The 24939-nt window shown below is 42.4% G+C and overlaps 1 protein-coding gene across 1 annotated transcript in view; it reads left to right on the top strand.

Moving 5' to 3' along the window:
* The window catches only part of LOC109866943 (talin-2), a 145629-nt gene that overhangs the window by 66575 nt on the left and 54115 nt on the right, over positions 1-24939 (top strand). Inside the window, exons 3-19 of the mRNA XM_020455870.2 lie at positions 3943-4116; positions 5079-5176; positions 5332-5461; positions 7308-7466; positions 7786-7928; positions 16319-16446; positions 16731-16794; positions 16920-17024; positions 18345-18500; positions 19165-19266; positions 19340-19416; positions 22171-22357; positions 22481-22594; positions 23048-23156; positions 23881-24089; positions 24381-24479; positions 24660-24827. Coding sequence (XP_020311459.2) covers positions 3981-4116; positions 5079-5176; positions 5332-5461; positions 7308-7466; positions 7786-7928; positions 16319-16446; positions 16731-16794; positions 16920-17024; positions 18345-18500; positions 19165-19266; positions 19340-19416; positions 22171-22357; positions 22481-22594; positions 23048-23156; positions 23881-24089; positions 24381-24479; positions 24660-24827 — 2184 coding nt within the window. The 5' untranslated portion in view covers positions 3943-3980. The remainder of the gene's footprint in view (positions 1-3942; positions 4117-5078; positions 5177-5331; positions 5462-7307; positions 7467-7785; positions 7929-16318; positions 16447-16730; positions 16795-16919; positions 17025-18344; positions 18501-19164; positions 19267-19339; positions 19417-22170; positions 22358-22480; positions 22595-23047; positions 23157-23880; positions 24090-24380; positions 24480-24659; positions 24828-24939) is intronic.

The following is a 24939-nucleotide window of genomic DNA, read 5'->3' on the forward strand; positions in this document are numbered from 1 at the left end:
TGAGTGCATCAATAAGGGCTTTCACCTGGTCAGTCTGTCATGGAAAGAGCAGGTGTAGGTCAGGTTATTTTGGTCTAGTGCTGAGCGATTAACCAAAATGTCTGTTATTTTACTTTTTTTTTAAACAACCAGTTGACCGACATCGGTTAAATTATTTTAATTCCATTTAGTTCAGGGGTTTTCTGTGAGCTTAATGTGCACATTGCGCAGTTTCTCTAGAGGTAAATCAGACCAATAACGAACTGTGCAATTTAGTAGGGAGTTGTAGTTTCCAACAGGCCAATATTCTACATAGTTTAGCGCAGAAAGCGTACCAGTTAACAAATGGAACTGGTACATTTCTTTATTTACTGTATGCAAGAAAATATTCTGCCTATTTTTATATTTAATATAGGGCAGACATATAAGTTCCCTACCTTCTTCATATAAGTTCCCTACCACTTGACTACTCAATTTCTGTGGTAAAGCTACAATCAATTGGTTGTTACTTTGTATTGAGCAAACATTCTCATACATTTTTGATAGCTGCATGTGTGACAACTCCACTAGCTTCCCACTGGGCACAGACGTCAATTCAACGTCTATTTACACATTGTTTCAATGGATTTCATTAAAATGTTGTGGAAACAACGTTGAGTCAACCAGTATGCGCCTAGTGGGTTATTTTATTAGTATATTCATAATCACTGCACATTAGTGCAGCTAGTCTAATTGGTTTTGAACACATTTGAGAGGGTTCATCAGTACTGTATGTTATCATTTGACATTATTTATCCTCTTTTAAGCCATCAAGCAGCTAGCTAGCTGTAAGTGTGTATAATAAAACAGCTTGAAGTCATGGCCACAGCGATCTTCCCATTTACCTATAGTCTGACTTTAATTTTGATGGGGCATGAAAAAATATCTCATGCAGTTTACTATTCTGTTATTAGTCTTAAAGCCACCGAATACTTGAACTGCATTGTGGCAGTATGTTGGGGATGTCCCAATTCCACAAAACGTATTGATCAGCTATGATCAAACAAGCTCCAATGAAGTGATCATGTCAGGCCAACATGTCAGGGCTCCCATCTCAGTGCTAGAGGTGTCTGCATTTCAGTGCTAGAGGTGTCACTGCAGACCCTGGTTCGATCCCGGGCTGTATCACAACTGGCCGTGATCGGGATTCCCTTTTGTCTAAATATTTGACTGGTGCTGTAATGGTCCACCAGGCTGAGTTGCAGACAGTGCCTGGGTGTCCTCATGAGCTCTCCTCTCTGCTATTGTTATTACAACAAATCATGTGACACATACTGTATCCCTTCCAGATGGCTCCTGACTTCAGCTCTTATTAAATTGTCCATGTTTACACTGCCCTCCCAGCTGCTCTTAGACACTTTCCTTCTCTTTGCAGATCTCTAATGTGTTGAGTACTAAACTAACCTAACTTAATACTAGAAGCCCTGTGGATGGTGGAGAGAAAGCCCTGGTAATGGTATAAGAGAGGACAGGGGGCTGGTAATACTATTTTAAGTCCACTTTGAAGCATCATGTGACAGGGATACAGTAGAAGCCCATTCATTCTGTATGTTGATATATCTCTGGTTGCGATCTGCTGTCTATGCTGTGTCCTGTCTGCTTAGTAATGGTTCGGTGTCGGCCTGAAAGCAGAGCTAATGAGAAGCTTGCTGCTGTTGAGTGTTTGCCAGAGGAGAGAGAGGAGAGGAACTCTGTGAGAAATGGGTTCTCGCTCTGCTGCTGCTACTGCTACCTCCTACTAGCTCTGCTCCATAGTAGTGATTATCCTCCGGGGTTTCCTCATGTGGCTGCTCCTGAGCTGTTTCTCTTGCTCTCACTCTCTGTATTGCCTACAACAGGAATGGTATCATTTATCATGCATGATGTATTTATTTGATTCTATAAAGAATATTTTTTACGATGGGTGCCATCACCAATGGGTGCCATCACCAATCCATATCGGCGGCAAATGTAGACAGAGCTTTGTGCTTCCTACCCCTGCTAGGTGTATATATACCAAGGTCCCAATGGAATGTCTGCACAGTTCCTGCTTTCACTTTTGATTATCCCCACACAGCTATACTCTACTGCACCCTCAGGCCTGTGTGGCAAAGCCCATACTCGTGTGTGTGTGTGTGTGTAGGGGGGGGGTGGCAGCCTGTCTAACAAGGAATAACCATACACCTGTATGGAGTAGGTCCTATGCAGGGCCATTACCTCTACCTCTTTGTGCTGATGGACTATCAGTAGAGAAGAGGCTCGCAGGGGGGGACTGCAGGAGTAGGAGAGAGTCACTACTATGAAAGACTGCTAGTCAGGGGGGACATAATTCACAACCACGTCATTGGAAATATTTTTTCTCTCCCTTTTCTCTGAAATGACTCACAGAACAATTGTATGGAACACACCTCCAAAGTATTTTACCTTTATTTTACTAGGCAAGTCAGTTAAGAACAAATTCTTATTTTCAATGACGGCCAATGAACAGTCTGTTAACTGCCTGTTCAGGGGCAGGGGATTTGAACTTGCAACCTTTCGGTTACTAGTCCAACGCTCTAACCACTAGGCTACCCTGCCTCCCCAAATGGGGAAGCATTTTGTCATGGCTATATCTGGACTCTAAATGGAGTCAATTTGTTTATTCACAAGCACAGCTTCTATATGACCTTTGTCTTTAAGAGGAACACAGAATGTCAACTCATTATCCATAATACAGTGTTGCCTTGTATAACATGAGAACATTTAGGGTTGACTGAAAATGTTCTTGTCATCCGGATTTGACAGTGCACTGGGTAAAGGAAAATATTAATTAACTATATTCTGAACAAAAACATAACTGTTTGAGAGATCCATTGTGAACAGTTTTAACTCCTGGCTAAGGAAGATATACAGCTAATAAATGGTGTCATTAGTGTTTTTATTCTGCATGTTTTCTCAAGTAGGAATAAGAACTACAGTGCATTTCAATCGGTTTGGCCTTAAACAGATGGCATAACACCCACTGGTTTGACTCCGATGTCTGCTTGTAGGGGGAGAGGGCAAATAATGATGATACTCTATAATGTCATCATTCAGGTAGAAGATATAACCCTATTTGGTAAAATACCAAGTTTATATATATTTTTTATTTGATTTATTATGGCAAGAACAGCTCAAATAAGCAAAGAGAAATGACAGTCCATCATTACTTTAAGACATGAAGGTCAGTCAATACGGAAAGAACTTTGAAAGATTCTTCAAGTGTAGTTACAAAAACCATCAAGCGCTATGATGAAACTGGCTCTCATGAGGACCGCCACAGGAAAGGAAGACCCAGAGTTACCTCTGCTGCAGAGGATAAGTTCATCAGAGTTACCAGCCTCAGAAATTGCAGCCCAAATAAATGCTTCACAGAGTTCAAGTAACAGACACATCTCAACATCAACTGTTCAGAGGAGACAGGCCTTCATGGTCAAATTGCTGCAAAGAAACCACGACATAAAGGACACCAATAATAAGAAGAGACTTGCTTTGACCAAGAAACACAACTTGGGATGAGTTGGACTACAGAGTGAAGGAAAAGCAGCCAACAAGTGCTCAGCATATGTGGGAACTCCTTCAAGACTGTTGGAAAAGCATTCCAGGTGAAGCTGGTTGAGAGAATGCCAAGAATATGCAAATCTGTCATCAAGGGAAAGGGTTACAATTTTGAAGAATCCAAAATATATTTAGATTTGTTTAACACTTTTTTGGTTACTACATGATTCCATAAGTGTTATTTCATAGTGTTAATGTCTTCACTATTATTCTACAATGTAGAAATTTGTAAAAAGAAAGAAAAACTCTTGAATAAGTAGGTTTATCCAAACTTTTGACTGGTACTTTATATATCCAGTGTCCATTTTATACACATTTCCATGACTAACTCAGAGTTATAACTGAACTGATCCGTTTTGTTTTTTTCAGGTGTGTAGGTTGGCGACGCCAATACACCACCAATCAAGATGGTTGCCCTTTCACTGAAGATCTGTGTCCGCCAGTGCAATGTGGTGAAGACCATGCAGTTTGAGCCCTGCACTCCTGTGTATGATGCCTGTAGGATCATCAGGGAGAGGGTTCCAGAAGCCCAGACTGGCCAAGGTGAGAGATTGGGGAAAGCTACTGTTAATGGTTAATGTCAGAACGTTTCACAAGCATAAAGATCACTTTCACTGAGAAAATGTCTGGTCTTGTCTGGTCTTGTCTGGTCTTGTCTGGTCTGGTCTTGTCTGGTCTTGTCTGGTCTTGTCTGGTCTGGTCTGGTCTTGTCTGGTCTGGTCTTGTCTGGTCTTGTCTGGTCTTGTCTGGTCTGGTCTTGTCTGGTCTGGTCTGGTCTGGTCTTGTCTGGTCTTGTCTTGTCTGGTCTGGTCTGGTCTTGTCTGGTCTTGTCTGGTCTGGTCTGGTCTTGTCTGGTCTTGTCTGGTCTTGTCTGGTCTTGTCTGGTCTGGTCTTGTCTGGTCTTGTCTGGTCTTGTCTGGTCTGGTCTGGTCTTGTCTGGTCTTGTCTGGTCTTGTCTCGTCTTGTCTCGTCTGGTCTTGAGCTTTTTAAGCAGGAGATAAAAATCGATGTCACCCACAGCATTGCTTTCTGACTACAGACAGACAGAAAACAGTTTCAAAACAGTCGATGTGCTCTGTCTGAGGAAGCTGATTCAATCTGGGTCTGTGGGTGGTATTCTTCCCTGGGGGAGGTGTTAGTTAGGCAGGTTGGAGAGGCTCTCTGTGGTGTTAGCTAGGCATGCTGGAGAGGCTCTTTAAACTGTGAGCTCTCATTAGGCTTTAGGACAGATTCATATCAGCTAGGCTAGAGGGTCTGATGGCAGACATAATTACTCTTCTTTCCCAACTGAATGTCATAACATGGATTATTCATGTGAATGTCAATGAGATCAGAAGAAGAGGCATCCTATGTATCATAAACAGTAACTACATGAGATGCAGTTAAATAGCATTGTCTTGTCAACATGTGTTCACTTAGTTGGCTTTTGCCGTTTAAACATTCAATCAAGCAATTGTTCCCATTACTAAATGTTACCCTAACACGTTCTCTGCTATGTGTTTCAGCCTCTGATTACGGCCTGTTTCTCTCTGATGATGATCCCAGAAAAGGAATCTGGCTGGAGTCTGGGAGAACTCTGGATTACTACATGCTCCGGAACGGGGTAAAGCCCAATCATAGAACCCAATCATAGAGCCCAATCATAGAGCCCAATCATAGAACCTAATCATAGAGCCCAATCATAGAACCCAGGGCAGAGTCCCATCAAACATCCAATCAAAGGACTGCATATCATTCCCCTCTTTCCTTGTTTCTAAGGATGTCTTGGAGTACAAAAAGAAACAGAGGCCCCAGAAGATCAAGATGCTGGATGGGGCAGTTAAAACGATCATGGTGGATGACTCTAAAACTGTGGGAGAGCTGCTTGTAACCATATGCAGTAGAATAGGTGGGTAACCTCTCTCTAACTGGAATCTACACAAGTCAAACCATCCACTAGCCTCTCAGAGTAGGAGTGCTGATGTTACAGGTCTCAGTTTTGGGACTGGTGCTGCAGACGATAGTTCCTGTAACACAGGATAAATGATGAAACAGGAGAATGTGGCTTCTCTTTCAAAGGTTCTCTCAATTATTTTATTCAACAGTCTCTCAAGCGCAAATTATCTTTTTCTGTCTTTTCAGTGTATTTCAATGTTTTTTTATTTATTTTTTAAATGTGTATTTCATTTGTCTCCTAATCCTTGACATATTATATCATAAACATATCAAAAAAATACACCAACAATATTAAATTCCAATTCAATTCACATCCTAAAATTCTTTACATTTATCCCCCAAACACATTTACTCTTAACTTTTATTCACCTGTTTACAGTAGGTTATACTTCTGTAGTTGACTGTTGTCCACTATAGCCCTTATAGGAGACTAAAACATGAAAGCCTTTAAAGACTGGTATAACTCATTAGAAGTGACTTTATACCCATTCTCAAAATACAGTCACCCAGTGTCAGAAGGGCTAATAGAAAGACAAGGCTATTGCAAATGACATTAATGCTAATTATTGAAAAATGACTGACCATGCTAGCATAGTGCTAACCGACGCTAGCAACCAACTGACCGGAGCTGCCAAAAGCTATCTCGAACTAGCTAAAAGCTAACCGGAGCTAGCTCTAAGCTAGCAGCTTTTCTGACATTTACAGTACAAGTACAGTACAGTACAAGTTCTTAAACAGCACAGTTACAACATTAAGTTGTCTGGAGTGTCTTTTTCAAAAAATGTTTTTTTTTTCTGGATCAAAGGAATGCACAGCCATGATTTCATTTTATACTCAACATGCGTTTTCTGTCTAGTACGAAGTTACACAATTACTATGTTGTTCAAACCCATTACATTCACTTCAACAGGCAAGTTACACTGAATACCACAATGTATTTTTGCACATGGGATAAATTATGAAACAGGAGAACATAACTTCTCTTTCAAAGGTTTTCTCAATTATGAGAACACATAGGTGCAGGACCGCATACAGTCCCAGTGCGAAGTGAACACGTCTCACTGGCCAACATTAGTATAAATGCATTGCAATGTCAAAACCTTGGAGGACTGACATTTCAGTAAAAGCATTCTTCCCCAATGCAGAGAAACAATACCTAAACACAAATGTGACCATACATTTTGTGTGCGTCACTCTGATCTAGGACCTGTCCATATAATCTTATTCATTAAGATCTAAAAGGCAAAACAGATCCTAGATAAACACTCCTACTCTGAGACCTTTTGTGGATACGGGCCCTGATCATATTTATAGCTCACAGTTACTGGCTCCGACATACATTATGGATGCAGACTCCCTAGCTTTTAGAACATGATATTTAGCTATGGTACTGGTTTAGTCTAAGTTTTATATGGATATTTTTGATAGGGGAAAAAATGTTTTTTTACACCATGTTGAAATTATGAGTGGTAATTGTGAAGCCAAAGACTGTGCTGTCCTCTCCTGTCATGTAGGTGTTCCCTTAGCCATATACTGTATTTCAATTACGCTGGGCTGCCTGTGCCCAAAATCAATTGGGTGAGGAGAAGAGAGATGTTTGGCAGATCTCTTCATTGGCTGGTGTTTGTTTATAGAGGGCTTTCTGCTTGGCTTCTCCTCTTCTGAGTTCCCACTTTAGTTTTCTGGCTGCTCTCCTGTTTGCCCCACTGGTACTTCTGATATGGCACAGCTCAAAGTGCTGGCTGTGTGCTCTAAACTGCTCCCTCTCTGAGAGTTTCCCGGCTGCCGCTCCTCTTCAGGAATCACCAACTACGAGGAGTACTCCCTGATCCAGGAGGCGGTGGAGGAGAAGAAGGAGGACGGTCATGGGACTGGCACCCTGAAGAAGGACAGGACTCTGCTCCGAGACGAGAGGAAGATGGAGAGGCTCAAAGCCAAGCTTCACACAGACGATGACCGTGAGTTTGAAAGCACTTCCAAAAGAACACAATGTGTTTGTAGTCCTGTATTACATGCTTCTTTTAATGAAATTCAGATGGTAATTTCTGTCCTTTGGGGGTAAGATAACATTTGGAAAACATGATTGTATAAATCATCCTCAAACCGTCACAAAATCTATCGTTATTCTCAGCAGACTGTTATGCAAATTACTGCCCTCATGGTTTTAGACAAAAAAATAAACCAAATAATGTCTTTATGACTGTTTTATTTCACTGTCAGCATGTCCAATCCCAGTTGTAGAAGTGTGTGCTACTGTGTATTTTTCTCTGTTGGCAGTGAACTGGCTGGACCACAGCCGGACGTTCAGAGAGCAAGGGGTGGAGGAGAGCGAGATGCTGCTGCTCAGACGCAAGTTCTTCTACTCAGATCAGAATGTGGACTCACGAGACCCTGTCCAGCTCAACCTCCTCTATGTACAGGTCAGACCTCTCTCACTGTGCTCATTCCTGTCCAACATGTAGTAAACTGAGCTCTTCAATTCCTTTCTCCTCTACTTAACAGTTAATTAAATGGCTACACTGACTATTTGCATTGACCCACTTACTTTATTCTTATTTTTTGCACTGACTCTTGCACAGGTCTTGATGTACACTCACTGGACTCTAACCACACACTCATACATACTATCTATCTTAAAATAGATACAACTATACTAAATATATTCACGTCACCAAATAATTAATTAAAACACACTGTTTTGCAATGACGACGGTCTACAGTAGCCTCAACAGCACTCTCTAGGGTAGCACCATGGTGTAGCTGGAGGACCGCTTGTTTCCGTCCTCTGGGTACATTGACTTCAATACAAAACCCAAGAGGCTCGTTGTTCTCACCCCTTTCCATAGACTTACAAAGTAATTATGACAACTTCCGGAGGACGTCCTCCAACCTGTCAGAGCTCTTGCAGCATGAACTGACATGTTGTCCACCCAATCATAGCATCAGATAATTAATATAGTACTGAAAGCACAAGCTACCGCTAGCTAGCACTGCAGTGCATACAACGTGGTGAGTAGTTGATGCAAAGAGAGAGGAAGACAATAGTTTAACAGTTTTAAACAAATACATTTCTTCAAAAATTAAGAACCAATACAGAGAGCGCGAGCTATATTGTGTTGTATATTTTAATTTCACTTTTACTTACTTAGCTAGAAAATGCAGCTAGCTAGTTTAGCCTACTCAAACAGAGAGTGATTATATTCTAGTTGGCTATGGCTATCCAACACTGAAATCCTTCCAAGTCAAGGTAAGTTTTTGGTTTTATTAATTTATTGCCACCCGCACCCGCCGGTGTAACTGCTAAACTGCTTACTGTACTCTGTACTGCATGATTGTAGCAGGTTTACATAGAGGTTATGATATGAATGTTTGGCTTGGGAAATATTTTTTTTGCTTGGTCACAGACAGCTGATGTGTTGTGCACTGAACTCCGCAAGCTAACAGAGTGAGTGAATGAGAGCATGTAGATGCTAGATGGAATTGTACAACGATAAAAGGGATCATGCTAGATTGTAGCATCCTAGTGATGGGTATAGGGAAAATGTTTGTATCATATAGTAGCCTAACCTATCGATGTTACGTTGAGCTGGGTGAATGGAATATGAATGAAAGACATCCAGTATGCTGTAATAGAATAAGGCCATGCTCATCATTTTTTTAAATCATCCTCCCTCATCTTAAATGTCACCGACCACAACCGATGCATAGTCACTTTACGCCTACCTAAATGTACATATTACTAACCCTTACCCCTGCACATTGACTCTGCACCGGTACCCCTTGTATATAGCCTCATTATTGTTATTTTATTGTGTTCATATTTTTTGTTAGCAAATGTGTCTTACTTTTAAAAAAACTCTACATTGTTGGTTAAAGGCTTGCAAGTAAGCATTTCATAGTAAGGTCTACATGTGACAAATTAATTGTGATTTGATTTAGCGTCCTCCCAGGCCTGGTCCTGTAGTCCTACAGTCAATAAAACAGACATCAGCTCAAATACGGTTTGGATCTTCTGTCCAAGGCTATGGTGCTGGAACTCCTATAAAGCCTGGCTTGACGTACTGTCCTACAGCCTTGCTGGTTCTGTTGGATCAGAGGCCAGCTGACTTATGATGCCTTGCTGGTAGTCCAGTTCTCAGAGGATGAGCTGGGCCTGGTTTACAGTATATGGATCACAGACAGGTTAGCTTGCTGTGCCTGTGCTGCTGTGCTTGGGTCAGCATGGACTGTCTGGTTCTGCACTGCAGCGTTGTTGCACACTATAGCGTTGTTGCACACTATAGCGTTGTTGTGCTCTACAGTGTGGATGGAGTCTTGGTGAGAGAGAGAGGGCTGCTGAGACAGGGAGTCCCCTGGGGGGGGGGGGGGGGGGTCAGCTGAGCCTGCATTACACAGGGCAGACTTTGCTCACTGCACGCCTCACTGCATCTGCATTAGCTTCCCCTGCCTTGAGTTGAAGAAGGGAGCTCCCCCCTAACACCTGAGCTCACAGAGGAGCATGCTATGCACAGTACCTTGTGCTGTTCTGTGAAGGAAGTAGTACACAGCGTTGTACGAGATCTTCAGTTTCTTGGCAATTTCTCTCATGGAATAGCCTTCATTTCTCAGAACAAGAATAGACTGACGAGTTTCAGAAGAACGTTTTTTGTTTCTGGCCATTTTGAGCCTGTAAACGAACCCACAAATGCTGATGCTCCAGACACTCAACTAGTCTAAAGGCCAGTTTTATCGCTTCTTTATTCAGAACAACAGTTTTCAGCTGTGCTAACATAATTGCGAAAGGGTTTTCTAATGATCAGTCAGCCTTGGATTAGCTAACACATCGTGCCATTGGAACACAGGAGCGGCAGCGTAGCCTAGTGGTTAGAGCGTTGGACTAGTAACCGGAAGGTTGCGAGTTCAAACCCCCGAGCTGACATGGTACAAATCTGTCGTTCTGCCCCTGAACAGGCAGTTAACCCACTGTTCCCAGGCCGTCATTGAAAATAAGAATGTGTTCTTAACTGACTTGCCTGGTTAAATAAAGGTAAAATAAAAAATAAAATAAACAGGAGTGATGGTTGCTGAAAATGGGCCTCTGTACGCCTATGTAGATATTCCATACAAAATCAGCTGTTTCCAGCTACAATAGTCATTTACAACATTAATAATGTCTACACTGTATTTCAGATCAATTTGATGTTATTTTAAAACTTCTTGTGACTCTCAAACCTGGATCCGGGAGCATAATCATCTTCTGACACTAATTAGCATAACGCAACGGACATGAATCTTCCTAGAAAATCTTCCTATTCATGAAAATCACAAATGAAATATATTGAGACACAGCTTAGCCTTTTGTTAATCACACTGTCATCTCAGATTTTCAAAATATGCTTTACAGCCAACGCTAGACAAGCATTTGTGTATCATAGCCTAGCATAGCATTATGCCCTGCTAGCAGCAGGCAACATTTTCACGAAAATAAGAAAAGCAATCAAATTAAATAATTTACCTTTGAAGAACTTCGGATGTTTTCACTCAGGAGACTCCCAGTTAGATAGCAAATGTTCCTTTTTTCCAAAAATATTATTTTTGTAGGCGAAATAGCTCTGTTTGTTCTTCACGTTTGGCTGAGAAATCGACTGGAAAATGCAGTCCCTACAACGCCAAACCTTTTTCCAAATTAGTTCCATAATATTGACAGAAACATGGCAAACGTTGTTTAGAATCAATCCTCAAGGTGTTTTTCACATATCTATTCGATAATATATCCACCGGGACAATTGGTTTCTCATTAGAAGCGATTGGAATAATGGCTACTGCTGTACTTTACGCAAGATTTTCTGCGAGAGCCATCCTGTGACCACTTGCTCAATGTGGTCCCTTACGGCTATTCTTCAACATAAATGCGTAAAAAGACGTCACAATGCTGTAGACACCTTGGGGAATACGTAGAAAGGGAACGTTTTTTATCCAAAAATGAAATACCGCCCCCAGAGTTCCAAAAGGTTTTAATGGACTTATTCTTTTTCAAAAACAAGGACATTTCTAAGTGACACAACTTCTGAACGGTAGTGTACATGCACACCCAACAAGCACACACTCAGACACAGTACATACCTTGCAGAAGTATTCAGACCCCTTGGATTTTATCACATTTTGGTTAACAAAGTCTGATTAAAATGTATTTAATTGTCACTTTTTGGTTTACAATCAACACAAAATACCATGTGGAAGATTAGTATATTTTTTTTAAATATTAGTTGAAAATAAATACCTAAAATATAGTTGTTGCATACGTTTTCAGCTCCCTGAGTCAATAGATGAAACCCCTTCTGCATCGATTAAAGCTGTGAGTCTATAAGAGATTTGCACACCTGGATTTTGCAATATTTGCCCAATATTCTTAAAAAATTCTTTCATTTCTATCAAGATGTTGGGGATCATGGCTAGACAACAATTTTCAAGATTTACCATAGATTTTGAAGCAGATTTAAGTCAACTGTAACTTGCCCACTCAGGAACAGTCACTGTCTTCTTGGTAAGCAACTCCAGTGTAGATTTTGTCCTTATCCTGCAGGTTATTGTCCTGCTAAAGGGTAATTCCTCTCCCAGTCTCTGGTGTAAACCAGACTGAAGCAGGCTTTAATCTAGGATTTTGACTGTGCTTAGCTACATCCCGTATCTTTTTATCCTGAAAAACTCCCCAGTATTTGCCGATGTCAAGCATACCCATACCATGACGCAGCCACCACCATGCTTGAAAACAAGGCTGTTACTCAGTGATGTGTTGTTTTGGATTTGCCCCAAACAAAGCCAGTAAGGCTTTGCAATTAGGCAAAAAAGTTTATTCCTTTGCTGTTTTTTTGCAGTATTACTTGAGTGCCTTGTTGCATACAGGATGCATGTTTTAGAATATTAATTTCTCTATATGTGTGTTCTTCTTTTCACTCTGAAATGTAGGTCATAATTGTGAGTCACTACAATGATGTTGATCCTCAGTTTTCTACCATCACAGACATTGAACTTTGTAGCTGTTTTAAAATCACCAATTAACTTTTTTTTTTATCCAGGGGAAGCTAATTGAGACCAGTGTCTCATTTATAAAGTTTGCTCTGAGGACCAAAAAAAACATGAATACAACAATAACAAAAACATATAAAAACTACAAGACAGTTATAAGTAAATTACATCAGTATATTACAACTTAACCAATTAAAATAGTTGCACACTTCAATGAACTCTTTTAACTGCCCTTCTTGCACCAGGGAATCCATGTCAAGCCCTATTATTTCACACCGAGTGAGTCCATGTCACCTTATAATGTGATTTGTGAAGCCAAATTTGACTCCTAATTTGGATAACAAAGGGGCTGAATACTTATACAATGACTCTTTTAGTTCTGCATTTTTTATTTATCTTCACTGAACATAAATATAAACGCAACATGTCAAGTGTTGTTCCCATGATTCATGAGCTAAACTATAAGATCCCCAAAATGTTCCATATGCACAAAAAGCTTATTTCTCTCAAAAGTTGTGCACAAATTTGTTTACATCCCTGTTAGTGAGCATTTCTCCTTTGCCTCCTTTGGCATATAAAGAAGCTGATTAAATGGCATGATCATTACACAGGTGCACTTTGTGCTGGGGACAATAAAAGGCCACTCTAAAATGTGCAGTTTTGTCACACAACATAATGCCACAGATGTCTCAAGTTTTTAGGGAGCATGCAATTTCCATGCTGACTGAAGGAATGTCCAACAGAGCTGTTGCCGGATAATTGAATGTTAATTTCTCTAACATAAACCGCCTACAACGTCGTTTTAGAGAATTTGACAGTACGTCCAAACCGGTCTCATAACTGCAGACCGTGTGTAAATACTCCAGCCCAGGACCTCCACATCTGGTTTCTTCACCTGCGGGTTCATCTGAGACCAGCCACTTAGACAGTTGATGAAACTGTGAGTTTGCACAACCAAAGAATTTATGCACAAACTGTCAAAAAATGTCTCTGGGAAGCTCATCTGCGTGCTCATCATCCTCACCATGGTCTTGAGACCTGACTGCAGTTCAGCATCGTAACCGACTTCAGTGGCAAATGCAAATGCCATTCTTCCATGGCCTGCATACTCACCAGACATGTCATTCATTGAGCATGTTTGGGATGCTCTGGATTGACATGTATGACAGCGCATTCCAGTTCCAGCCAATATCCAGCAACTTCGCACAGCCATTTGAAGAGTGGGACAATGTTCCACAGGGCACAATCAATAGCCTGATCAACTCTATGGGATGAAGATGTGTTGCGCTGCATGAGGCAAATAGTGGTCACACCAGATACTGACTGGTTTTCGGATCCACACATCTCTATTCCCAGTCATGTGAAATCCATAGATTAGGGCCTAATGAATTCATTTAAATTGACTGATTTCCTTATATGAACTGTAACTCAGTAAAAAAGTTTCTTCCACTGACATTACATAGTATTGTTGACAAAATATGACAATTAAATCCATTTGAATCCCATTTTGTATTACAATAAAATGTGAAGAAATCCAAGAGGTCTGAATATTTTTTCAAGGCATTGTACATAAATACTATACTGTACATCAATAGTTAACTTCCTCCTTGTAATCCAAGCTGCCTCTGAGCTATAGTCCATAAATACATCTATAGTTAAGTCTCTCTTTCTCCCTATCCTCCCTTTCACCCTTTTATCTCTTCCTCTGGCCCCGACTCCCTTCTCTCATTCTCTGTTTTTGCCTCACGCCCCCTTAATCCCATAAAAATCCTGACAAAATCACACACACAACCACACCCGCTGACTCTGGCACACATTGCAGTGCTCCATCATTCACTCCCTTCCTTTACAAACAAGCCCATATCCTTTCTCACAAAAACACAATTATACCCTCTATCTATTCCTCCCTTTTCTCCTCTTCCAGCTTTCCCCCTGTCTTTTTTTCCATCCACTCAAGGCACGCAGAGTCTCACACACATGGTGACAGAGTGAGAAGAGTAGCAGCATTCTTAGGCTGGAACACACCCCAGGCCACACATCCACTCTATGCAGTGCAGTGCTCTCCTCAGCCCCGTCTCCTGCACATGACTGTACTACACATATGCTTCATGTCAATGTCTATATTCTGGTACGGTGGAACAGTCCTCATTCACCATGCAGCCATTACCATAGGAATCTGAGTTAGCAGGTTAATATAGTGAGTGTGTAGATTATGTTATCATCCCTGGTATTCCTTAGGGAGAGCCTCCTAGTGATGAGCTCCAATGTTTATTAATGATATGTAGCTTCCATGAGCTCATCCTCCCACCCCTCCACGCAGCGGGGGTCTCTGCCAGATACAGCCCCAGCCTTAATACTCAGACACTCCTCTCCTGACACACATCTCTACTCCACTACTACAGAAATGCACTATTGAGCCCAATGGGGGTGGGGGTTCTAAACCTAATATGCCTTGTGTTTTGCTGTGAAACAACTATTCTCGTTATCTTGGTATACCTATTGATTGATTGGCTGGTTAGTCAGGTGATTTACAGTGGTATTCTTTAAACAATTTTACATCTGTCAGCGTTTGTTTTTGGCTGTAGTATTCTGCCCAGGCTAATGGTTGAACTTTTTAGGTTACAGTATAGTGGGCTGATTGACATCAGTGTTACAGCCCCAGGCTGAGTTAGGACATCTGGGCTGTTATGAAGCTCCTCCTCCAGTACAGTACAACCCTGCTTCTTCTAAAGGGGCTTGAATGGCCGTGTACTGGAGGGCAGATGGCCCCACTCATACTGATCCCACTCATACTGATCAGCACCACTCTAAAGAGGTGTTTGTTGAAGATTGTCTAAATCTCAGACTAGATAGTGCTGTTTAGCTTGCAGTTGATGTAATGAGACATTAACATGAGCTGGGCTGAGTCTGTGCCGTCTGAGGCTAAAAGCACAGAGGGAGGCTTTCTCACTGTCAGTCAGGCATCTCAGCATTAGAAGCCATTAATCTTGCAAGGGAGGGAGAGAGGGAATATATACAGGTCCCTTGAGGAAACACAAGGTACTGTATGTCAGCTAATTTTAAAGATGTGCTGGGTTCCTCTCCACACAAAATCAGTGTCACCCGCAATTACCTGAACGGTTTTAGAAAGTATAGAGTAGGCCACATTTTCAGGTAATGCTTTAATGGATGGATGAGACATTGAAATATAACAGATGTCTGAGATGATTGGTGACATGGTACATTCCAAGTAGGTCTTGATTGAAGTGTATTGAAAATATAATTATTGTTGTGGCCAAATGGGCCAGGTTGCTACAGTACATGGCTGCTATCAGGCATACTTGAGGCCTGGGTAGTCTTAATGTAGACCTTTTTTACATCCTGTTTATTGTTTTACATACATTTCGTGCATATTGTACTAATAATTAATTACTCAAGTTGCCCTTTAACAGTTTATTAATGAAACATCGTGGATCAGTTTGCAATGTTGATGCAATATTCTGAGAAATTGCAATATATACTGACGTATTTGTGATAATACTGTACGACACCATTGACTGTGATGATGAATGATTGAGGCTGTTAGATTTGATATGTTAGCCAATGTCTTGGATTGATATACAAACTAATCTTGTTTGGTTCCCCTGAGTTCATTAATCTCAGCAAAGTGTTTGTGTGATGTCCCTGCTCTTGGGTTACATGTATTCACTTAGCAGGCATTCTTCTCTGAAGCAACTTTCAAACCACAAACTGCAGCATTACTCTCTAGTTTGAACTCAGTATAACGTCTAACTTTCTCTCTTCTGTCTCTCTTCCTCTCCTCTAGGCCAGAGATGACATACTGAATGGCTCCCACCCTGTTTCATTTGATAAAGCCTGTGAGTTCGCTGGAATTCAGGCCCAGATCCAATTTGGCCTCCACGTCGAACACAAACACAAGACTGGATTCCTAGAGTAAGCCCTTTGATCAGATGGCATTATCAACAATAACACTATTGTATCCAACACTACCATTCAATACATTTCAATCTTATTTAGACACAATACTAGCATCGTAGTTTAGGAGAAATCCTTATTTTTGTCATACCTATTTGAGTGCAGTACTTAACGACATACGAGAATGATAACACTTGTGAATGTAGGTACTGAGGCAAGAATGACCTTGTGTGAAAACATGTTTTGAAAAGGGAATGTCTGTACATGAGTATAAACGTGTAAAATTTGATTTATCTCCATAGCCTTAAGGAGTTTCTACCCAAAGAGTACATCAAGCAGAGAGGTTCAGAGAAGAAAATATTTGTGGTATGTTCAGTATTATGCAATATGTTGTGGACATATGGATTAAAAGCAGTGCAATTCCCAAATACTCTACTGTTTTAAACTCTGAAAGGTTCATATTGCTGTATCTATTTCCCTCTGATCGTCAGGATCACAAAACCTGTGGAGAAATGACAGAGATTGAGTCCAAAGTAAATTATGTGAAACTAGCGAGGTCCCTTCCGACATATGGGGTCTCCTTCTTCCTGGTGAAGGTAAGATATAAGGAGAGAGGCTTGTGTTCTCCAACAGACAGTAAAATGTTATGATTTACTGTGTAAATACAGCTTACTGCAAGGTTTGTGTGAGTGTGTGATAGAGAGGAAAATCACAGTAAAAAACATAGAAGCACATTTTGGGAGTTTATTGCAACCTTCCATTTGATATGTGTCACTCATAAACCAGCTCAGTGCTCCCAGAACAAGCATTCCCTAACTGTAAGGCTCTTAGATATGATCAAAGTTTATTGGTTGCGTTCACAGTTTAGCAGGTGTTATAGCGGGTGCAGCGAAATGCTTACGTTGCTAGCTGCTAACAATGCAGTAAAATGTCAAACAATTAAAATGTAAGGGATTTTTTTCTCTCCAAACATACAAGAAATCAAGGAACTTTGAATAAAAGATATAGAAGGAATTCAACCTATCTGGTGGGGATGAGACTACAGCCAATAAAAGCTCTATGACATTAGTTCAACCTGTGGTGCTGTGAGTCCCAGACCAGCAGATGTTTAAAAAACCTCACCAACTTACCTTGTATGAAATACAAGCTCACTGATTTAAGATACTCTCTCTAACTTGGCAAACCACTTCAGATTCCAAAATCTGACTTCCTGAGTTGAATACACTGTGAACAACTACTTGAACAAGCTAAGACAATGAACAACTGGAATAGTTCTCTATACATAGCTACCATGATAATCAAGATAATGTTATCTGCCCTTGTATGAAAATCATTGAGTCCGTACAAGCTGCTCTAAAGATGTTACCTTGTTCCGTTATTGGAGCTCTACTTTTTGACCCTGAAATAAAAACAATAGCCTGGAGAAGTGAAAAGGTAGTTTCCTCCTAACCGTGTTCAGCTTTGCTGGAGTGGAGCCAAGAGTAGGCTCATGATCTGAAGTGAGGCATAATGGATTGTGTGTGGGCAGAGAAGAGGATGGCACTAGAGCCAGTCAGAGTCCGTCTGCTGTTGGAAGCTCAATCCTGACACACTGACAGCCAGGCTGAGGCTCCCCCAGCAACAGAGGCCTAGCCTGGGGATGGAGGGACTGGGGATGGCCTGATCAGCAGAACAGCAGGGAGGCCCGGTTAAACAAGCCTGAACTCTGCAGGGTCAAACCCCATCCGCCCTCCTCCTCCTCCACTCGGGCTCCTGACTCAGGACAGACAAACAGAGCAGTGCATGTGTGCTATCTATGGCAGGCAGCTGTGCTCTGCTGCTGTTTTAATTTCTCAGAATAAAGAGATGCCCCCAGTTTTTCATCTGTGTAGGCGTTTAACACCTGTGAAAATATTATCTTATGTCTTGTCTGTTAGGAAAAGATGAAAAGCAAGAATAAGCTGGTCCCACGGTTACTGGGGATAACCAAAGAGTCGGTGATGCGGGTGGAAGAGAAGACTAAAGACGTGGTTCAGGAATGGCCCCTAACCACAGTGAAGAGATGGGCTGCTTCTCCGAAGAGCTTCACCCTGGTATGACCTGGTCTCAGTCCACTCCAATCCAACATTCACAGGAACACATTCTACACCCTTAAGGCTTGCACAGATCGCACCTAATGTGGATTTAGCATTCGTCTGGCGAACGATCAGCGCACTGTGTTTTAGGGACCGCCTGCTGTGGAGGTCTGACTGCCGACATTTTTCACGTGATTCTCCATGGAAAATTGGTGCACACTCGGTTTGCAATTTATGTTCAGAGGTACTAAGTACTCTCGGCCAGCAAACGCTAGTGGTGTGTCTGAGCCCTTAATTGACCTCTTCTGTCCCTACGTTTCATTATAGCAACAGAAATACACTATATACAGTGGGGCAAAAAAGTATTTAGTCAGCCACCAATTGTGCAAGTTCTCCCACTTAAAAAGATGAGAGAGGCCTGTAATTTTCATCATAGGTACACTCAAATATGACAGACAAAATGAGAACTTAGAGCACAACATGGCAAAGAGCTGTGACACATGCTGTACTCCCCATACAACAACACATACACTTCTCAATTTCCTTGATATGAATACTATGAGCCTAGATAATGACAGATGGGGATTTATGTGATGACGATATTGCCACGAGAGTAATCTATTCTAGTGGGCCTGTACTGTAACTTCATTGTCTCTCCTGACAATCTTGTTGTACCCTGCAGGATTTTGGGGAGTACCAGGAAAGTTACTACTCTGTTCAGACCACAGAGGGGGAACAGATCTCTCAGCTGATTGCAGGATACATCGACATCATTCTCAAAAAGGCAAGTCAAGTTAAACCAGAAACACTTCCCACAAGTATTTTCTTTTGACACCATTTGTTTTCCCCTTCCACAGAAGCAGAGTAAGGATCGTTTTGGTTTGGAAGGAGATGAAGAGTCCACCATGCTGGAGGAATCTGTCTCTCCAAAGAAGTAAAGGATCCCTCATTCTGCACATATGATACAATACATAGGATGCTGGCCTATTTACATAGAGAATGCTGACCATCCATATTCAGGGACTACAGACAAGTTATTCCTCATGTCAATGTAAACCTTGATTTAATTGTGCATATACTGTAATCACATTTCTGCCTGCCCGGGATTATACCCCTGAGAAAAATAACACGACATGAGTTAGACTCTGCATCCTGAATTTTCCAATAACATACAGTACCTGTGAGATCATGTGTTCTCTGAAACATGATAACAGAATGCTCTCTGTTGTCCCTCTCTCCTTAAGGAATATTAGCTTTTATGTTTATTTTTTCTAACCTCCATGAGAAAAATACCCCAGGGCAAGACGGATATGTTAGTATTCTGCAAACAAAAACGAAATCATCGGGAAGACAAGAATTAAAGGGATACTTCGTGAGTTTTATCTACTTCTCCAGAGTCAGATGAACTCATGGGTACCATTTTTATGTCTGTGTTTTTATGTCTGTGTTGAGGGGGGGGGGGGTGCATTGGGATTATTTAAGATACTCTTTGAAGAGGTAGAGTTTCAGATGTTTTCAAAAGATGGGCAGGGACTCTGCTGTCCTAGCTTCAGAGGGATGCTGGTTCCACCATTGGGCTGCCAGGACAGAGAAGAGCTTGGACTGGGTGAGCTAGGGATGGGAGGACCAAGATACCCGAGGTGGCTCGGGTTGGGGTATGAAGGTAGTTAGAGGTAGTTTCGCAAACCAATGCTAACTAGTGTTAGTGCAATGACTGGAAGTCTATGGACATCTTCTAGTCAGTCATTATATTAAGACTAATTAGCAATCGTGCAAGCGCTAGTTATCAACTTCCTTCAAACTGCAAGCAGAGACATAAAAATGGTATCCACAAGTTATCTGACTCTGGGTAAGTAAAGGGCATCATTGCCAAAATCCCGAAGTATCCTTTTAATTTGTCATGTTCATGGAAACCATTTTTTATTTATTTCTTCTCATCTCCGATGATCACAGCTAGCCTAGTTTTTATCTTTGCTTGGCATTGCAGCTTGAATCCTACAGTATATAAACTCAGCAAAAAAAGAAACGTCCTCTCACTGTCAACTGCGTTTATTATTTAGCAAACTTAACATGTGTAAATATTTGTATGAACATAACAAGATTCAACAACTGAGACATAAACTGAACAAGTTCAAAAGACATGTGACTAACAGAAATGGAATAATGTGTCCCTGAACAAAAGGGGGGAGGGTCAAAATCAGAAGTAAGTAAGTATCTGGTGTGGCCACCAGCTGCATTAAGTACTGCAGGGCATCTCCTCCTCATGGACTGCAACAGATTTGCAAATTCTTGCTGTGAGATGTTACCCCACTCTTCCACCAAGGCACCTGCAAGTTCCCATTTCTGGGAGGAATGGCCCTAGCCCTCTCCCTCTGATCCAACAGGTCCCAGACGTGATCAATGGGATTGAGATCCGGGCCCTTTGCTGGCCATGGCAGAACACTGACATTCCTGTCTTGCAGGAAATCACGCACAAAATGAGCAGTATGGCTGGTGGCATTGTAATGCTGGAGGGTCATGTCAGGAAGAGCCTGCAGGAAGGGTATCACATGAGGGAGGAGGATGTCTTCCCTGTAACACACAGTGTTGAGATTGCCTGCAATGACAACAAGCTCAATCCGATGATGCTGTGACACACCGCCCCAGACCATGACGGACCCTCCACCTCCAAATCGATCCCGACTCATGTAATGCTCATTCCCGACGATAAATGCGAATCCGACCATCACCCCTGGTGAGACAAAACCGCGACTCGTCAGAGAAGAGTACTTTTTGCCGGTCCTGTCTGGTCCAGCAACGGTGGGTTTGTGCCCATATGCGACGTTGTTGCCAGTGATGTCTGGTGAGGACCTGCCTTACAACAGGCCTACAAGCCCTCAGTCCAGCCTCTCTCAGCCTATTGCGGACAGTCTGAGCACTGATGGAGGGATTGTGTAACTCGGGCTGTTGTTGTTGCCATCCTGTACCTGTCCCGTAGGTGTGATGTTCGGGCATCTCGGCATCTTTCTTTTGGTGTTTTTCACAGTCAGTAGAAAGGCCTCTTTAGTGTCCTTAGTTTTCATAACTGTCACCTTAATTAATTGCCAATCTTCTGTAAGCTGTTAGTGTCTTAACGACCGTTCCACAGGTGCATGTTCATTAATTGTTTATGGTTCATTGAACAAGCATGGAAAACAGTGTTTAAACCCTTTACAATGAAGATCTGTGAAGTTATTAGATTTTTAGGAATTATCTTTGAAAGACAGGGTCCTGAAAAAGGGACATTTCTCTTTTTTCTGAGTTTATAACACAGATAGACTGCTGTCCTGTCACGCCGAGCCCAGACACCGATTGTGTCTCATAGCGGATCCTGCTGGGATAGACACTGGGCATCATATCACTCCCTGCTGTTTAGGGGCCAATGGACTCATGTTTTGTTTCTTAGCAAGGAGCATAATTGCTGCCTCTCAAAATAAGCAGTAATTAACCAATAGTGAATGCGACAATCTGTTTACAGGGGCAGTGGAACAGCTCTTTTCGTGTGTTTTAGTCTATCAGTACTAACTCACTGTTATGGCTCTGTTACTACTATCCTATTGTTATGGAGAAAATACTGAGTATTATGTTTCCTTATCAGAAGATGCCCTGTAAAGGTCCTAACATTCATCTACCTCTCTCTCTCTCCATCGTTCTCTCTCTCTCTTCTCAGGTCGACCATCCTGCAGCAGCAGTTTAACAGGGTGGGTCGTGTGGAGCATGGCTCGGTGGCACTGCCAGGTATCATCCGCTCCGGGTCCATCGGTGGCCCTGACAACACCTTCAACATGGGCACCATGCCCTCTGCCCAGCAGCAGATCACCACAGGGCAGATGCACAGAGGACACATGCCCCCGCTGGTGAGCATGCCCGCTGGCACCCATACCAATGTCACACAGTAGGAGCAGTGATGTGCAGAGAACCTTGCTTACACCATCACTAACTACGATCTTTGTCTGTTTAAAATGTGTGTGTGTTGTCAGAGCTTGGCCCAGCAGGCCCTGATGGGGACCATTAACACCAGTATGCAGGCAGTGCAGCAGGCCCAGGCTGATCTGGGGGAGGTAGATAACCTGCCTCCTCTTGGACAGGACATGGTGAGTTCCCTCTTCCATTCACTAGACTAATCCACACACCACAGCCACAAAATTACACCATTCAATACTGCTCAACTTCTCCCACACGTTGAACCTTTTAGTCCACGCAGCCTGGTCAGTGAAGATTAATTCACTCGTTTTTTTTGTGTTTTTGGAAAATATATTTTTGTATCCCATAAAATGTATTCTTTTAAAATTTGGCATTTTTCCTCTAGATGTGCTTGGCTAAGCATACTGTAGAGAAGGGCTGAGTTTGTTCGTCTTTTTGAACTCCCACGTTTCACGTGTAATTAGGTGGTGGAAATTGACTGTAAATATGAAAGATGTACTTTAAAGCTGGAAACTGGTTGTGAAGAAGCCCTTGTCCTGATTTTTTTGTGTATATATATATATGAGCTGAAAATCCCCCACTGTGATGAAAGCCAATGGCCGTCCTTCTCCCTCTCCTGAAAGGCGTCCAGAGTTTGGGTTCAAAACAAAGTGGATGAGTCCAAACATGAAATCCACTCTCAAGTAGATGCCATAACTGCCGGAACCGCATCTGTGGTCAATCTTACTGCAGGTGAGTGCCCAAGAGTTTCCTTACTGATATTTGGAACCATGTACTCATGTAGAGTTTTCTGTAATATTTGCACAAGAATCCTTGTTTATGAAAGGCCTCTAGACTTAGGTCGAAAATGCCCTCTTAAAAATAACAGCCGCTTATCTTCAAGGGCAAAACCCACAGGGATAGAATCAAAACACACATTTTCCAAGTCGATCTGGGACGACTAGGGAGGAGGGGTCTGAGTTCCCTTTAGATAATGGAGCATTTCCCATTTGCCCTAATAAATATTTCCATTGATGAATAAATAGTGAGCGTGTTGTCCTGAAGCTTAACTAGCTGACAGCATCTCCATGCTGTCCACTCCTCTCCCTGCCTCTTGTCTGGAGTTGTGCCATGCTGCTCTGCACTGCTCCCTGCCAGCCTTTCAATAGGTATTAATCTATCCCAGCCATCTGTTGAATGGCACTGAGGCTCCCTGTTATCATCCATTAAACTTTTACCTCTCCACAAATGACTATCACAAATGACTATCACTCTCTCGCTCTCACTCTCTCTCGCTTTTTCTGTGTGTGTGCGTTTGTCTCCACAATACCATATCCAATGTGTTTTCATTATGATGGTGACACTGATGTGTGTGTTACTATGGCACCACTCAGGTTGCTGCTTGTGGTTTGGGCTGAGAGAGTGGCAGAGCAGAAGGTATAACAAAGGGTTAACGAGGACTGTCTCTTTTCCCTAGGTGACCCTACAGATACAGACTACACAGCAGTTGGCTGTGCCATCACCACCATCTCCTCCAACCTGACAGAGATGTCTAGGGGGGTGAAACTGCTGGCAGCGCTGGTGGAGGACCAGGTGGGCAGCGGGCAGAACCTGATGGGAGCTGCCAGGACCCTGACAGGGGCCGTCTCTGACCTGCTCAGGTCTGTGGAGCCTGCAGCTGGAGAGGTACAGACACAAAACAGCACTGTTCTATCAATCACATCTGCTCTATTCTCCATATCACAATGATTACACATAGATTGAGACGTACTGCATGTAGACTCCCTTTTAACAAATACACTAGTGTGCTTCTTTTTAGTATGTTTTCGAAAACAATAATGATGTGTTCTGTAGAAATAATCACTGGGAGCTGGTGATGCGAACTGTATCTGAGAGCAGTGGAGTGCTGTGATTGTGCTGTGGTGCCGCGGTGGGGTCAGTGTTGTGAATGTGGCGATGTCACCCCCTCCCATGCAGCCCAGACAGACGGTGCTGACTGCAGCAGGAAGTATAGGCCAGGCCAGCGGAGACCTGCTGCATCATATGGGGGAGGGCGAGACCGACGAGAGGTTCCAGGTTGGACTGGACTTTCCCCCCTATTTCTATAGTAACTGCTGCCCCCAGTCCCTGTTTAAAGCTTCACACACCCTTATGTAACGGCTTTGTTTTCTTTAGCTATTGTAATTGAATGGACAGCAAAAAGTCTGCTCAGCTCTGCTGTGAGTCAGTAGAGTGACATTGATGAATGTGTTTCAGGACATTCTAATGAGCCTGGCCAAAGCGGTGGCCAACGCAGCTGCTATGATGGTCCTCAAGGCCAAGAATGTGGCCCAGGTGGCAGAGGACACAGTGTTGCAGAACCGAGTGATTGCAGCTGCTACTCGGTGTGCCCTTTCCACCTCACAGCTGGTGGCCTGCACCAAGGTACTGCCCTGACTGACTGCCACACCCCTGTCCCTGTCTCCTGTAGACATGAAGGACAACCCAGGGCAAGAACTAAGATGAAATAAGAGCTGGCTTACTGAAATTAAATGGC

Source organism: Oncorhynchus kisutch, linkage group LG22 (assembly GCF_002021735.2).
Source record: "Oncorhynchus kisutch isolate 150728-3 linkage group LG22, Okis_V2, whole genome shotgun sequence".
Classification (NCBI taxonomy): domain Eukaryota; kingdom Metazoa; phylum Chordata; class Actinopteri; order Salmoniformes; family Salmonidae; genus Oncorhynchus; species Oncorhynchus kisutch.